The 12,471-nt window shown below is 49.1% G+C and overlaps 6 protein-coding genes across 6 annotated transcripts; 3 read left to right on the top strand and 3 right to left on the bottom strand.

Annotated features, from left to right (window-relative positions):
* Positions 1–44: 44 nt before the first annotated feature.
* Positions 45–1,010, bottom strand: LOC118503682. Its single transcript, XM_036037224.1, has 2 exons — positions 351–1,010; positions 45–278 (listed from the first exon to the last, which is right to left on the bottom strand). The coding sequence occupies exons 1-2, from the start codon at positions 910–912 to the stop codon at positions 136–138; spliced, it is 705 nt and encodes a 234-aa protein (XP_035893117.1). The 5' UTR covers positions 913–1,010; the 3' UTR covers positions 45–135.
* A 130-nt stretch (positions 1,011–1,140) lies between these two features.
* On the top strand, positions 1,141–4,803 carry LOC118503686. Its single transcript, XM_036037227.1, has 3 exons — positions 1,141–2,264; positions 2,334–3,003; positions 3,978–4,803. The coding sequence occupies exons 1-3, from the start codon at positions 2,204–2,206 to the stop codon at positions 4,708–4,710; spliced, it is 1,464 nt and encodes a 487-aa protein (XP_035893120.1). The 5' UTR covers positions 1,141–2,203; the 3' UTR covers positions 4,711–4,803.
* LOC118503685 lies at positions 3,039–3,490 on the bottom strand. The gene is made up of 2 exons (XM_036037226.1): positions 3,249–3,490; positions 3,039–3,177 (listed from the first exon to the last, which is right to left on the bottom strand). The coding sequence occupies exons 1-2, from the start codon at positions 3,403–3,405 to the stop codon at positions 3,110–3,112; spliced, it is 225 nt and encodes a 74-aa protein (XP_035893119.1). The 5' UTR covers positions 3,406–3,490; the 3' UTR covers positions 3,039–3,109.
* Positions 4,804–4,892: 89 nt separating the features above from the next.
* LOC118503681 (NADH-cytochrome b5 reductase-like) lies at positions 4,893–6,003 on the top strand. Its single transcript, XM_036037223.1, has one exon. It carries the CDS (start codon positions 4,973–4,975, stop codon positions 5,981–5,983), a length of 1,011 nt encoding a protein of 336 aa, XP_035893116.1. The 5' UTR covers positions 4,893–4,972; the 3' UTR covers positions 5,984–6,003.
* Positions 5,987–11,736, bottom strand: LOC118503674 (cytosolic carboxypeptidase 6-like). Its single transcript, XM_036037215.1, has 6 exons — positions 11,515–11,736; positions 11,333–11,398; positions 7,525–8,018; positions 7,085–7,453; positions 6,696–7,011; positions 5,987–6,621 (listed from the first exon to the last, which is right to left on the bottom strand). The coding sequence occupies exons 1-6, from the start codon at positions 11,573–11,575 to the stop codon at positions 6,011–6,013; spliced, it is 1,917 nt and encodes a 638-aa protein (XP_035893108.1). The 5' UTR covers positions 11,576–11,736; the 3' UTR covers positions 5,987–6,010.
* Positions 8,598–11,141, top strand: LOC118503683 (histone H3.3A). Its single transcript, XM_036037225.1, has 3 exons — positions 8,598–8,745; positions 10,046–10,353; positions 10,453–11,141. The coding sequence occupies exons 2-3, from the start codon at positions 10,072–10,074 to the stop codon at positions 10,579–10,581; spliced, it is 411 nt and encodes a 136-aa protein (XP_035893118.1). The 5' UTR covers positions 8,598–8,745; positions 10,046–10,071; the 3' UTR covers positions 10,582–11,141.
* Positions 11,737–12,471: the final 735 nt, after the last annotated feature.

Raw genomic sequence — 12,471 nt, 5'->3', positions numbered from 1 at the left:
GAAGCGTTGCAGCAACTGGCCAATATCACAGAATACTCGCGAACTAGGGATTTGTTAACTTTTTTGCCTTTCTTTATTTGCCTAATATAGTACAGTAAGTGAACAGGAGGACTTAGGTTTGTAGATTCGACTCAACTAAACAGCTTTAGTGCAGTAAGCGAAGCTAGGAATAACATCCTGAGGAGCGGCTATCCTTATGTCGGAACAGGTTTTGAACGTTTCCTGCGGTCCGCAGCCAAGTTTGCCCGTTCCGTCGTCACAGTAGCCCCAGTTGTTTCCTGCCGTCGTAAACCACCGATTAGTCATCGCACCAACTTAGCCAACGACCCCCCCCCCCCCCCCCCACTTACCTGCCACATATGTCCAGCGGAAAATGCAATGCGTGCAGGTGACCGCATCGGGCAGCTTCAAGCTGACGCGATACTCGCCAGTCGCGGTGGAAGGCAAACTCCAGTTCCGGCTGCCGTCCACCAAGTATAGTGGATTGCGGCCGAAGCAGGCCTCATCCTCCGTACCACCGTTCGAGGACAGATTGCACAGATCGAAGTAAAAGTATCCTCGATGGTTTGCCGTCAGCCGGATTCTCGCCTCGATCACGCTACCCTGCGCGTACTGCCGCACAATATCGCCCTGCCCGTACATGCCACCGAGCTCGTGGCGACGGGGCTGCGGATCTCCATAGCTATCGCCGCACACTCCGCACCGGCCACCGTACGTGCCCCACTGTACCTGAAACCCGCCACAGAACAGCTCGTTGTCGGTGTAGTTGGGCAGGGCGAGCGGATTGCAACGCCAGCGAGATGCACGCGCGATCGGATCCAGCACCATGCCGTGCCCGCTAACGGTGGCAATCATGCCGAGCCATAGCGCAACAAACCAGCGGAAGAAAGCCGTTGAAAGTCGGGCTGCCATCGCGTTTTTTTTCTTTGTCTTTGGTTTCGTCGATGCACTGTCTTGCGGGTGATGCGAGTCTGTGGGAGGAATCCGTCCAATCGAGCGCGTTTTTAAAGCACACTAGTATCGTCGCTTATCTGTGCGAATTGTGCAGTTTTGTGCGGGTGAGCGCAAGTTTGTGTAAACCAACGTCTGACGCTAGATAACAATCGATTTTATGAGTAATTAAATAACACTTAAGAAATCAGCTTCAGTTTGGAGTACTCGTTGGGCCGGAAATCATCCCGAAAGCCAACGGAACGATAGAGACACTACGCTACGGAGGTTCCATTTTTTTGGCTGTTGACACACGTCTGATGATAACACGGGCCTTTTGGCTTTGTAGATTAAGATGGAAATGAACCATTACGGCTGTACAATGTTAATAAGCGGAAATTTGGGTTTATGGCATGGGGGGTCTGCACATTTGCACATTGCGAAGGGGAAATAAAGGCCGGCCGCGTCTGCCGCTTATCGTACCTTTGATCGGGCGAATATATAGTTCAAGGTAGGCGAAAACAATTTGGCAAACGGGAAACGAGCAGGAGTTTCATTCTTGCGGTGCGTGTAGTTGCTTTCGGTTAAAAAAACAAAACCATTCCACACTCGCGTGAACGTGTGAGATAACGTGCACATCATCCACTTGACCGTCTCAGGTGGTGGGACACGGAATTCATTCTTGTTGTTGAAGCGTACGCGTATGAGCAACGTCCGCACACGGGGGAGCAGTTCCGGCACATTCGGAAAAGCTCTTCCGGCCGGATGTCCTTTTAGGTGCATGATGCACTGAGCCTCGCAGTTACCACTCGGATACGGACCTCTTTGGTCGCGTTCGAGGGATAGATGCTGAATTTTTGCCCCGTATGTGTGACTACTACCAGACTACTCAGTCCGTAAAATTCAAAAAAAGACATAGTAGGCGCAGTAGGATAAATATAGATGCGGTGTGATGATTTTACCGTGAGGATCCCAAGGACTTCTGCAGCATTAGGCCCGGATAAGTAATCAAGGAAGTTGTCCCAGTAAATACAGCAATTGTAAATGAGTGTGAATGCAGCAAACGCTTGATTCGGCAGAGTGATTCGCGTTATCCGTTATATTCAAATGATTTTTATTTTTATTTTTTAGTATCACGGCACACATGGGGTAATACCTTGCGTACATCAATCTTGGTCAAGATTTGTTTACGAATGCGACACACTTTGTGAAAAGCAAGGACGCTGCCTTTCCTATCGACCAGAGCGAAAGTAATACCTACCTAAAAAGTGATATGTTTGAACGATACCTATCGGCGCTTCAATATCCTCGCGTAGGACAGCTCAACATCGATGGCAAGTGGATTGTTAGCCTGGTTTTGAGTGTTGCTTTTCCCTTCTCATTCCATTCACTCTCCTGTGCAGATCCGAAAGATTTCCGTGCCTTCGTACTGTGGCTGGAGGATCAGAAGATTCGCTTCCTGCCCATCGATGGCCGGGAACCACTGAGAAAAATCAACGCCCCCGTGGAATGGAATCGAGCGTACGAGAAATATAAGCAGGACATACGACTGCCGACGCATCTGAAAACAAAGCAAGAGGAAATAACGTGGTTGCTGCTGTATGCGATCCGGCTCGAGTACACCGACAATGCGGAACAGTACCGCTCTATAACGGGAGCTAAGAAGTTGGAAGAGGAGGCAACGAAATCCAGCATACCGGAAGTGCAATCCACCAACCCGTTCGATGCGTTTGACTTTACCAGCGCGGACTTTGAGGAGGGATCGTGGAAGCTGGCCGAACGGCTCGGGATCGCTTACCATCCGGACCATCTAGTGTCACTACAGGCGGCCGCCAAAGTAATTAGCAGTGCGTACAGTAAGGAAGCTCTCAAGGAACGGGTCATCACGGGGCAACCGTTCCCGATCGAGCAGGGCAGTGGGGTGGGGCTCGAAACGGACCAAGATTTGGGCCAGTGTGCAAGGATATTGCGCCTGCTACAGATTCAAAACATTCGTCAACTGCAAACGACCATTAACGAAACGATTGTGGCGGTGCAAAACGTGACGGCGGATCCGCGGACCGATACCAGCCTAGGGAAGGTGGGAATGAAATAATTTTAGCCGCAAATTTGGCAAACCAAACGGGACCGGTGTGTGAGTGTGAATGCAACTTTATTTTAACAGTAAACTCAGCTCGAGCTATTTCGGCGATCTTTCGCCGAACGGATAAACATCCAACAAGCGTGCAATTCCTATGCTTCCGGCAGCTGAAAGGAAAGAAATTGCGTGGATTAGAATTGTGGCCAGGAACAGGAACACCGTCGGTGGTGCTACAAACCGGTAGCTATGCCGAACATGCTGTAACGACCTAACCGGTTCGGCCTTTTCTGGGCTTGCAGCGCGATGTACAGTCCCATACCGATCACCCCGAATCCGCTCATCAACCGGCAGGGCATGCAGTCCTTGTGCCGGTTAGAAACCACGGAATCGGTCATTTCCGTATCCTTTATGGCCTACTTTTTATGGGATGTTTTGTTTTGGTTTGCTTTTTGCTGCAGCACACCGTCGCTCTGTCATGCTGGAGCAAAGACAACCGTTCCATAAATTCACTTTTTTTTACTAATTTTAGTCCATTATGAAGATTGATTGGATAGCATTTAATTTATGCTGAGTTTTGTTCATTTTTATATACTTTCCTTTATGCAAAAAATCAGTTTTCCCTTACGAAGTCCGCTCGCAGTACGATATATACACCTTGGTATGCATGTTGGATCGTTCAACACGGTACCCTAAACTCAGCCCCGATGGTTGACGGTCAGTTTGACGTTCCGCAGCGACAATACAAAACAACTCGCAAAGTGAAGGCAGACACGCGAAAATTCTCCCAACGGTGTTTTATTTGTTTCGCAATTTGTTCGTGGCGAGAATGTTCGAACGATATCTGTCTGCCCTGCAGTATACCGGCAACCAGCCAGTTAACGTTGATGGTATGCAAACAGGCTCACCGGGTGGTTCGTAAAAACCGGCAACTATTAACCCCCAAAACGCCCCATCTTTTCGCACCCGCAGATCTGAAGGAATTCCGCTCGCTGGTCTCATGGTTGGAGGATCAGAAAATACGCCATTACACGATTGAAAACCGGGAATACTTGAAGCAGATCGGTTCGGTCGAGGTTTGGGAGGCGGCGTACGACAAGTACAAGATCGACGTCGGACTCCCGTACGAGCTGGAAACGCGACAGGAGCAACTGACCTGGCTGCTGCTGCACGCCATCCGGCTGGAGTATTCGGACAACGTCGATACCTACCGACCGCTGAGCGGTGCCCGGAAGGTGGAGGAACAGAAGAAATCAAACGCACCGGAAGTGAAGTCGACCAATCCGTTCGATAGTCTCGATTTCACCAACGCTCAGTTCGAGGAAGGCGCCCGAAAGCTTGCCGACCGGCTTGGCATTGCCTACCATCCCGATCATCTCGTATCGCTGCGTGCGGCCGGTCGTGTGATTCACGACTGCTTCAACAAGGAAACGCTAAAGGAGCCGCTCATCGCCGGGCAACCGTTTGTGCTGGTGGGGGCCGCCGATAGCAGCAAGAGCAACACCATCACCACCAGCACAACAGGCAAAGCACCGCATACGGACGCCGAGCGGGATCTGGAAAAGGCGGCTCAGATATTACGGTTGCTGCAGATACAGAACATGCGCTCGATGCAAACCACGATCAACGAAACGATTGTGGCAGTGCAGAACGTTACCGCCGATCCGAAAACGGACTCGGCACTGGGGAAGGTGGGCGTGTAAGGGGAAGGCAATACTTGTGATACGTACAACTGCGTACATACTTAAACTATGTTATAATTAATAAAAATCCGGTCAATCATTGTTTCTATTTAATGGGACGGTTTTCGGCTGTGGTCGCCTGTAGGAACACGCTGACGCATGGATTAATACAAAGTTGAAGGAAGCAGCATGTAAACAAACCCGACCGCTGTCAAACGGTCAGCATAAAGTTCACGAATTTGGCGAAAGAAAGCAAAATTACTCAACACATTGGAAGCTTCTAATGAGCGGCGCAGATCCAGTGTGCTGTGGTTCCGGCTGTACCAACTGTGTGCTGGATGTGAAACCCTCGAAACATACGCTTCCTGCCGACGTGACGAACGTTTTCGATCGCACGTACAAACCGTTCGTGTGTGAAACAATCGCTCAGGTTACGGGGAATGTATTCCGTTTCCGGTTTCGATACGTTCCGAGCACGGTCACCGAACGGGAGCGTGTGATTGTACCACCCGGATGTCATTTAATGCTACGAACGCTTCGAACGCACAATCCGGACGGCATCGGAAATCATCTACTGAAAGCCTGGCGTGAAGAGGCTTCTTCCGTGCCAAACGATACCAGTGCGATTGCAAAGAAACCGATGCAAAAGTACGACAAAGCTGAAGATGACCTATATTTCAGCCGCCCCTATACACCGATCGCATTCGACCAGGAGCAGGGTACGTTCGAGGTGCTGATAAAGCTGGAACGTGGCGGTGCAATGTCCAACTATCTCACTACCCTTTCGGTTGGCTCGCGCACCGAATGGAAAGGAGTGTACGGCGATTTGCTATGGAAACGAAACCAACACCGTAACGTGGTTGCGTTCGTGCAAGGTGTTGCCATAGCACCGGTCTACAGCACGTTGCGAGCGATTCTAGACGATGACGACGATGAGACCCGGCTGATGCTTTGCGCATGCTTTCGCGATCTTCCGAGTGTGCTTCTACGGGAGGAACTTCACACACTAGCTCGCTATTGGAACTTCAAATACGCCATCTACCTGTCCCGCCGTACCTGTGCTTGTGTGGCAAGTCCGGAAAGCTGTGCGTGCATTGCGAAACATCAACTGCGATACAACGAACCAATCCACGATCGACGGCTCGAACCGGAAGAGATCGAACGGCTGCTCCAGCGACCACTTTCGGACGGGAAGCAATCACTGCTAGTATTACTCTGCGGCGCGGAACCGTTTACCGCCTTTATCAAGACTAGTCTACAGAAGTTGGAAATAGAAAATTGTTACACTTTCTAGAAGCGCGCGGTTGGGGTACGTTTGCATTCAGGCCTTCCGTGACGACGACGATTTGAACGTGTGCCGACGGATTTTTTCCTTTTCCCGTTCGATCGGTTTGCCACTGGACGTTGCCTCCTCCAGGCCACCGCGCGTCAGCTGATTAAAGTCGATAATCGTGAGGTGTGGTTTCGGGGGCACGTTAAGCATCTCGATCGGCGGCATTTTCGATTCCTGCGCGACGCCCTTCGCTTTCGGTACCTTTAGCCGGAAGTCGCTGGTAAAGTCGAGATTGCTGAACCGGGCCGCCTGAATGTTGGACAGTGAAAATTGATCCTGATGGATGTGGGGACGCATCCGCAACCCACCGTACCCGGCATTGCCGTGCCCGTACATGTACCGCACCGGGGAACCATCCTCCGAGGTGGCACTATCGTAACAGATGGACAGATCCGTGTAGCTGATCGGTGCATAGGCACGGGTCGTTTTAGGCCGAACGCGTACCTCGCTGCGTGTTTTGGAACGGGCCCGCGGTCGGTGTGTCCGGGGCCGACCACCCTTCCGTGGTCGTAGCTCATCGACGGGAGGGATGGGCAGTATGTTGGTGAATCGATAATACTCCAGGAATGTGCGGGCCAGATTTCTTCCGATTCGCATGTCTGAAAGCAAGTAACAAGATTAAAAAAAAAAAAAGTCGATGCCCAACTATGGAGCAGAGTTCTGCCGGACATACATCCATCTTCCGTGTACTGGGTAAGAATGTTGGTTCCGTTCAGGAAGTACCCGCACATCGACACCTCCAGCGTGTACGTGTTGACGTTATCGCTGAGCGCCTCCACAAAGTACCGACGCGCCGTGCCAGACTTTCGATCGTCCGCGTTGAACATCATGTGCTCCTGGCAAAAGTCCTCGCACTTGGTAGCGAACAGCTTGGGAAACACTAGATGGCGCTCGTACCGGTACACGTTGTCGTACGTGCTGCCGTAGATGAACGTTCCGGTCAGACTCGAATGCGCATGGATATCGATCACAAAGTCCACCTGGTAACACTGGGGAGAAAGGGATACATTCAAATTCAACTCCTAACACGCCGTAAACTCAAGCTAGCTGGGGCTTACTGACACTAGAATTATCGTACTCCTTCAGCATCTTCATCACAGCCGACAGGGTTGGGTGCGTGTACTGGGACAGCCTGTTCCACGACCGGTTCAGATCGTGCCCGATCACATTGCAACGATTATTGCCCAGAAACACCCCGTCCGGATTGAGCATCGGTACGATTTTGAACACCACGTGCTCGCGCAGTGCCTTCGAAATCGGTTGATTAGCGGCGGCCAGAAATTCGATCAAACCCTGCACCACGTACGATGCGGGCGATTCGCCCGGATGTATGCGGGCCAGTATGACCACCATGTGGATCACATTCTTCGGCTCCATCTTGTCCGGTTTCTTCACGTCGTCGAACGTGATCAGTTCCAGTTTGCGATTTTGCTGCAATTAAAATATTATACTTGAATAAAACTGAGCTCACAATTGCACGCTGCACCACAGCCAGCACTTACGATGCTCATGCCCAACGTTGACCGTTCGAAGGTTTCCGGAAACTTGAGCTCAACCGCATTCAGATACGCCTGCATCTTGGAGTACGAATAGGGGAAGGTAAGGGCGAACTGGTACACCTCATCCTCCTTGTCGAACCCGAAGGCAAAGCTCAGCACGTAGTGGTTCTGATGGACGGGCGATTTGTAGTAGAACACCTCGCACCGGGGCAAACGCTGCCATTTTGGACGGCTGGTCGATTTGACCAGTGGCGTCATGCCGTCCTTAAAAAGATTGCGGCTCTTGTTCATGTTGACAATGTTGAATATAACGCGCTGGTCCTGTTTCACATTGTCCACCGTGAAGTTGAACCAGAACCGATAGCGCGGATTGCACGTGTCCGGCCGGAGAAAGAGATCGTACTCAAACTCACCGACCAGATCGACCCGCCCAAGGTTACCGGTTTCGAATGCAGCATCGAAGCATAGGTGGCCACGTTTCGCTTTTCCACTGTGTCCTGTGGGTTAGAGAGGGAGGGGAACGGAAGGTGAAAATAGATCACTGGGGGGGCGTGTGCATGAACAGGAACCGTCGTTGGTTGATAATTTCGGAAGTCTAGTCTAGAAAAGCTAAGAGTCTTTAAAAAGCATAATTCTTTGCGAAAATGTGGAATTAAATGAAGTTTTGGTAATTTAGACTCTTAAGAGAAAGTAGGCTGTTTCTAGAATTAGCATAATTTACATAAAATAGGGTGAATAACTAAAAAAAAAAGATTTGCGCTATTATTTTTTTCTATCGAGCATAGAGTTTAACGTTGGACTCGTATTCTACAGGACTCGTGCAGGTGTTATTTGCGTAGTAGATACGTTAAAATCAGTTTTATTGTACATAATGCCCTATTTTGAATACAAAATCGATTAATTTAAATTAATTTCTGCTTCAAGCCAAAACTAGGCACAGACATACGTCCCGAGAAACCTGCTGCAACACACTCAACGCACCACCATTTAGCGCGGGAGAGTGTGAGCGAGTACGATAGCTCTCCCACTAACGCTTCACACGCTACGAGCACGAGCGAGACAACCGCATCGCAGCAACGTGTGTGTTGGTGTGAGCACACTTGCAGAGGGCAAAGAGCCAAAGCGCACACCAACACGTCATTACTGTTTGGATCTTCTTGGCGAGTGGAAGCGAATTCGGCGACGTTCCGTGTGTGAGCTTTTGTTTTGAAAAAAGAGTGAGAGGTAAGAAACCCCATCCTACTGTTGTCCCATGGGTTGCGTGCGGGCCCCCAGCGGTAGCGCTAGCGCTCCGCAAGGGCCAACAAAAGATTTTTGTTTCGCCGTGGAATCGAAGCAATCGCAGAAGGGAGTAAAGAACAACGGTGCCTTAAGTGTGAATTGAAAGTGAAAATTTCTTTTGGGAGAAGAGTGCAGTGTTGGCCTGATGGATGGGCCTGATAAAGCTATGCTTCGCAATGTGCGTTCGAGGGCGCGCAATTGTGTTTGATCGAGAAAACGGTGACGGCGATGCGCGCGATGAATGAAAAGTCGTCGTGCAGCACTAATGTTTCGATCTGTCGCGCCCGCGGTGGTCCACGAACGACGCCATTTTGTTTGGTGAGCGGAGCTCGCTACTAAGCTGGAAGTATAGAAGGGTGATGATGATGGGTCGATTGCAGGTGTGGACGTTGATGGGAAAAGTGCAATTAATTATGTTTTGAATTTCCCCAAATCAATAATCGGCACTTTGTGGTTAATGTTATGAACATTATTTAATTCTTTTAATGAGATGTATGAGGATTTGTATTTGTTTTGATGGAATTTGCGGCTGTGTGACGTCGCACACAAATGCAGCAAGAATGAACCTGGGACACCAGCGGCCGACGGTGGCTTATTCATCATAAAAATTATGCATTCCTGTACACTCTTTTTGCCAGATTGCGAAGATTTTTGAAAATTTACCATCATTTATAAACAATTTATCAGTTAATTTGTAATTTATTTTAAATGTATAATTTTAGTCTATTATTTATTTAGTTTTTAGTCTATTATTTTTCGTGCAATTATTATAAAATAGGTTATTTTAGTTTTTTTTTGTTGTATTTTCCAATCTTGAATGTAATTTTATGTTTTTTTTTGTTTGTCTATAGCTGCTCAAATGGAGTTGCTATCCGACATCTTGGATTTAACGAGCCCCCGTGCACATAGATAAATTAGTAGGCTCTGGAATTGATTTCATGTTAAGAAAAGTGTTTGGCTTGGTTATTGATTTTCTCAAGCTTTTTGGCGGGGAGCGTCAATGCGCATGTCATCGCCTCCCCCTCGCGGGAGAGGTGATGCTGCTGGGAAGGAGAAACCGGTTTCCCACCTTCCACAGAGCGATAAAGTGAGCGAACGAGAGAGAGAAAGCATAAAATGTAACGAAATGCTCTTTTTTTCCCTTCTAGATCCCGCTGACTATGTGTGTGTGTGTGTGTATTCTGTTAATACTATCCAAAACTAATAATAACAACTACCCATTTTTTGTTTTTTTTTCTTCCAGAACTATTCCAGCGAATATAAGCGAAAATGGCACGTACCAAGCAGACAGCGCGTAAGTCTACCGGAGGAAAGGCTCCGCGTAAACAGCTGGCCACCAAGGCCGCCCGTAAGAGCGCCCCGTCCACCGGTGGCGTCAAGAAGCCTCACCGTTATCGTCCCGGTACGGTGGCGCTTCGTGAAATTCGTCGGTACCAAAAGTCGACGGAGCTGCTGATCCGCAAGCTGCCGTTCCAGCGCTTGGTACGTGAAATCGCCCAAGATTTCAAAACCGATCTGCGCTTCCAGTCGGCCGCCATCGGTGCACTGCAGGTACGTTTGATTTGACCGCTGTGCCCATTCCCGGTTTGGCGAAATGCAACAAAAATCCATCCTAACGCTTCCCTTCTTTCACGGTTTTTCCTTCTACAGGAGGCAAGCGAAGCCTATCTGGTGGGTCTTTTTGAAGACACCAACCTGTGCGCTATCCATGCTAAACGAGTAACCATTATGCCGAAGGACATTCAGCTGGCGCGCCGTATCCGAGGCGAACGTGCTTAAGCAGCTGACCGTTTAGCAGTAATCATCTTAAATTTTTATTTTATACTTTTAAACACCCACTATAACTACTATTCGTAAAGAACACAAAAGAATACACACTTGTATTTCGCAAAAAAAAAAAAATAAAACTTATCGATCATTGGTTCGATTTAGAAGAGATCTCCCAACTTGAAAGAGCAGGGTGTTTTAGGCGCAGCTTAAAACCACACCCCAGAGGAAGATTGTACGACGATGATCTTTAGAAGTTAGAGATTTTCAGGACTAGCTCACAGGCACAACAACGGGGTCGGTGTGAGGAAATTACATTAATGAACACACTACACCACCTGAATGATAACGTACGTAACAAATAGCCGCATTTCTTCACCACTTCTGCAATAGGTCATTTTTGACTGTCCGGCCACCCAATTACCAATTCTCACCAGCAAAACGAGGGTTAAAACCATAAATTGTCATTTTTGCCGTATAGACCGTTGGACATTAATTCATAATAAAATAAACTCAGTACAGTACACGTTCGAGATGTAGATTCTCTTTCTGTCGTCTGTTCAAAAACAAAACAAAAAATTGGACTTTTCATTTTAATCCGAATCCAATTAAGAAGCCGGATGAAGACCATAAGCTTCCTTCCTGTGTAACTGGCCAGATATCAGATTCACTTGCAATTGAGTGCGATACAACATCCTTCTAAGAACTAACTCCAATACTCCGGATCCCAATTCGCTAGCTTCATACCGTCAAATGCACTTACCTGGTGGTCGAACGATGACGCGGCTCACATTGCCTAGACCTCCCTCTCCGTCACTATCGTCACTATCTGTGGAAGCGAATAAGAAAATCAACACAAGCATTAGAACAGAAGTGTGATCAAGTACAAAAAGGAACACTCAATCAAAAACACCCGGAAAACACAGCTCTTCTACAGCACAGCACCTTCTTCCGCCCGTTGGTACATGCTCGTATGAGCAAGCGGATCACACGCATCCGGATTCATGATGTGTGTGCCCCTGTGCGTATGTGCTCCGGGAGGAAGTCGATAAAACAATTGTGATCCCTGCACGCCACGGGGAACACCACCTATATACGTGCAACCAAGTCTGTCAGGATTGAATAGGTACGGGCTACTGAAATGCTGAATCAGATTGAAATCTTGCCAAAGGTAACACCCGGGTGTATCTAACACCTTACCGTTCCTTCCAGAACCGGGCCAAACGCAAGGGGAACCGTAGGAAGAGTGTCACAGGCACTAAGGGCCCATAAGCGGTGCGATGGTGGTAAGAACAACTTCAATCTTGTGTACGGGGCAACGATGGAGATGATGGAGTAAAGGCCGGGCGCACACATCATCGCACACACGTGGCCCATTACCCGAGCGCAAACGACCGCGACCGCCGCATGTGAAGTGTAGAGCACACCCATCCAGGCACACCGGTGTAATGTAATGTCTGCGGCTATTGCCAACCCCGAGCAGCTCGTACGAATCGACGCAGGACCATAAGAAAGCCCACATTCCGGCGTATGATGGTGATACCGCACCGCCAACTGTGTGCTTGAGGCCGTGCCACCCCACGAGGTAGTAAGGTTGAAAAGCCTACTTAGACGGTTATGGCGGTCTCTCTTGGGTTTGGCGTTTGCCTGTCTATCAAACGTAATGTGCATATTCTATTGCCCACCCTAGTGGCCCGAAGGGTGTGAATAGGCCCGTGCGTGACGTCATGGTAGCTACCGTACGCCGGGGATGCATGTGCCATGTGCGAGGAGGCGCTATACGACAGGCGCAACCGACCGTCTCTTACTGCTGATGCACGCCAGCAGCTCTACCAGGACGCCGTCGAGTTAATGAGGTGCCTTTGTGTGTTGATGCAACCGTTTCCAGGGATTACCTCCACT

Source organism: Anopheles stephensi, chromosome 2, assembly GCF_013141755.1.
Source record: "Anopheles stephensi strain Indian chromosome 2, UCI_ANSTEP_V1.0, whole genome shotgun sequence".
NCBI classification, from domain to species: domain Eukaryota; kingdom Metazoa; phylum Arthropoda; class Insecta; order Diptera; family Culicidae; genus Anopheles; species Anopheles stephensi.
The sequence above is the reverse complement of the archived record's forward strand: the minus strand, read 5'-3'. Positions and strand labels throughout refer to the sequence as shown.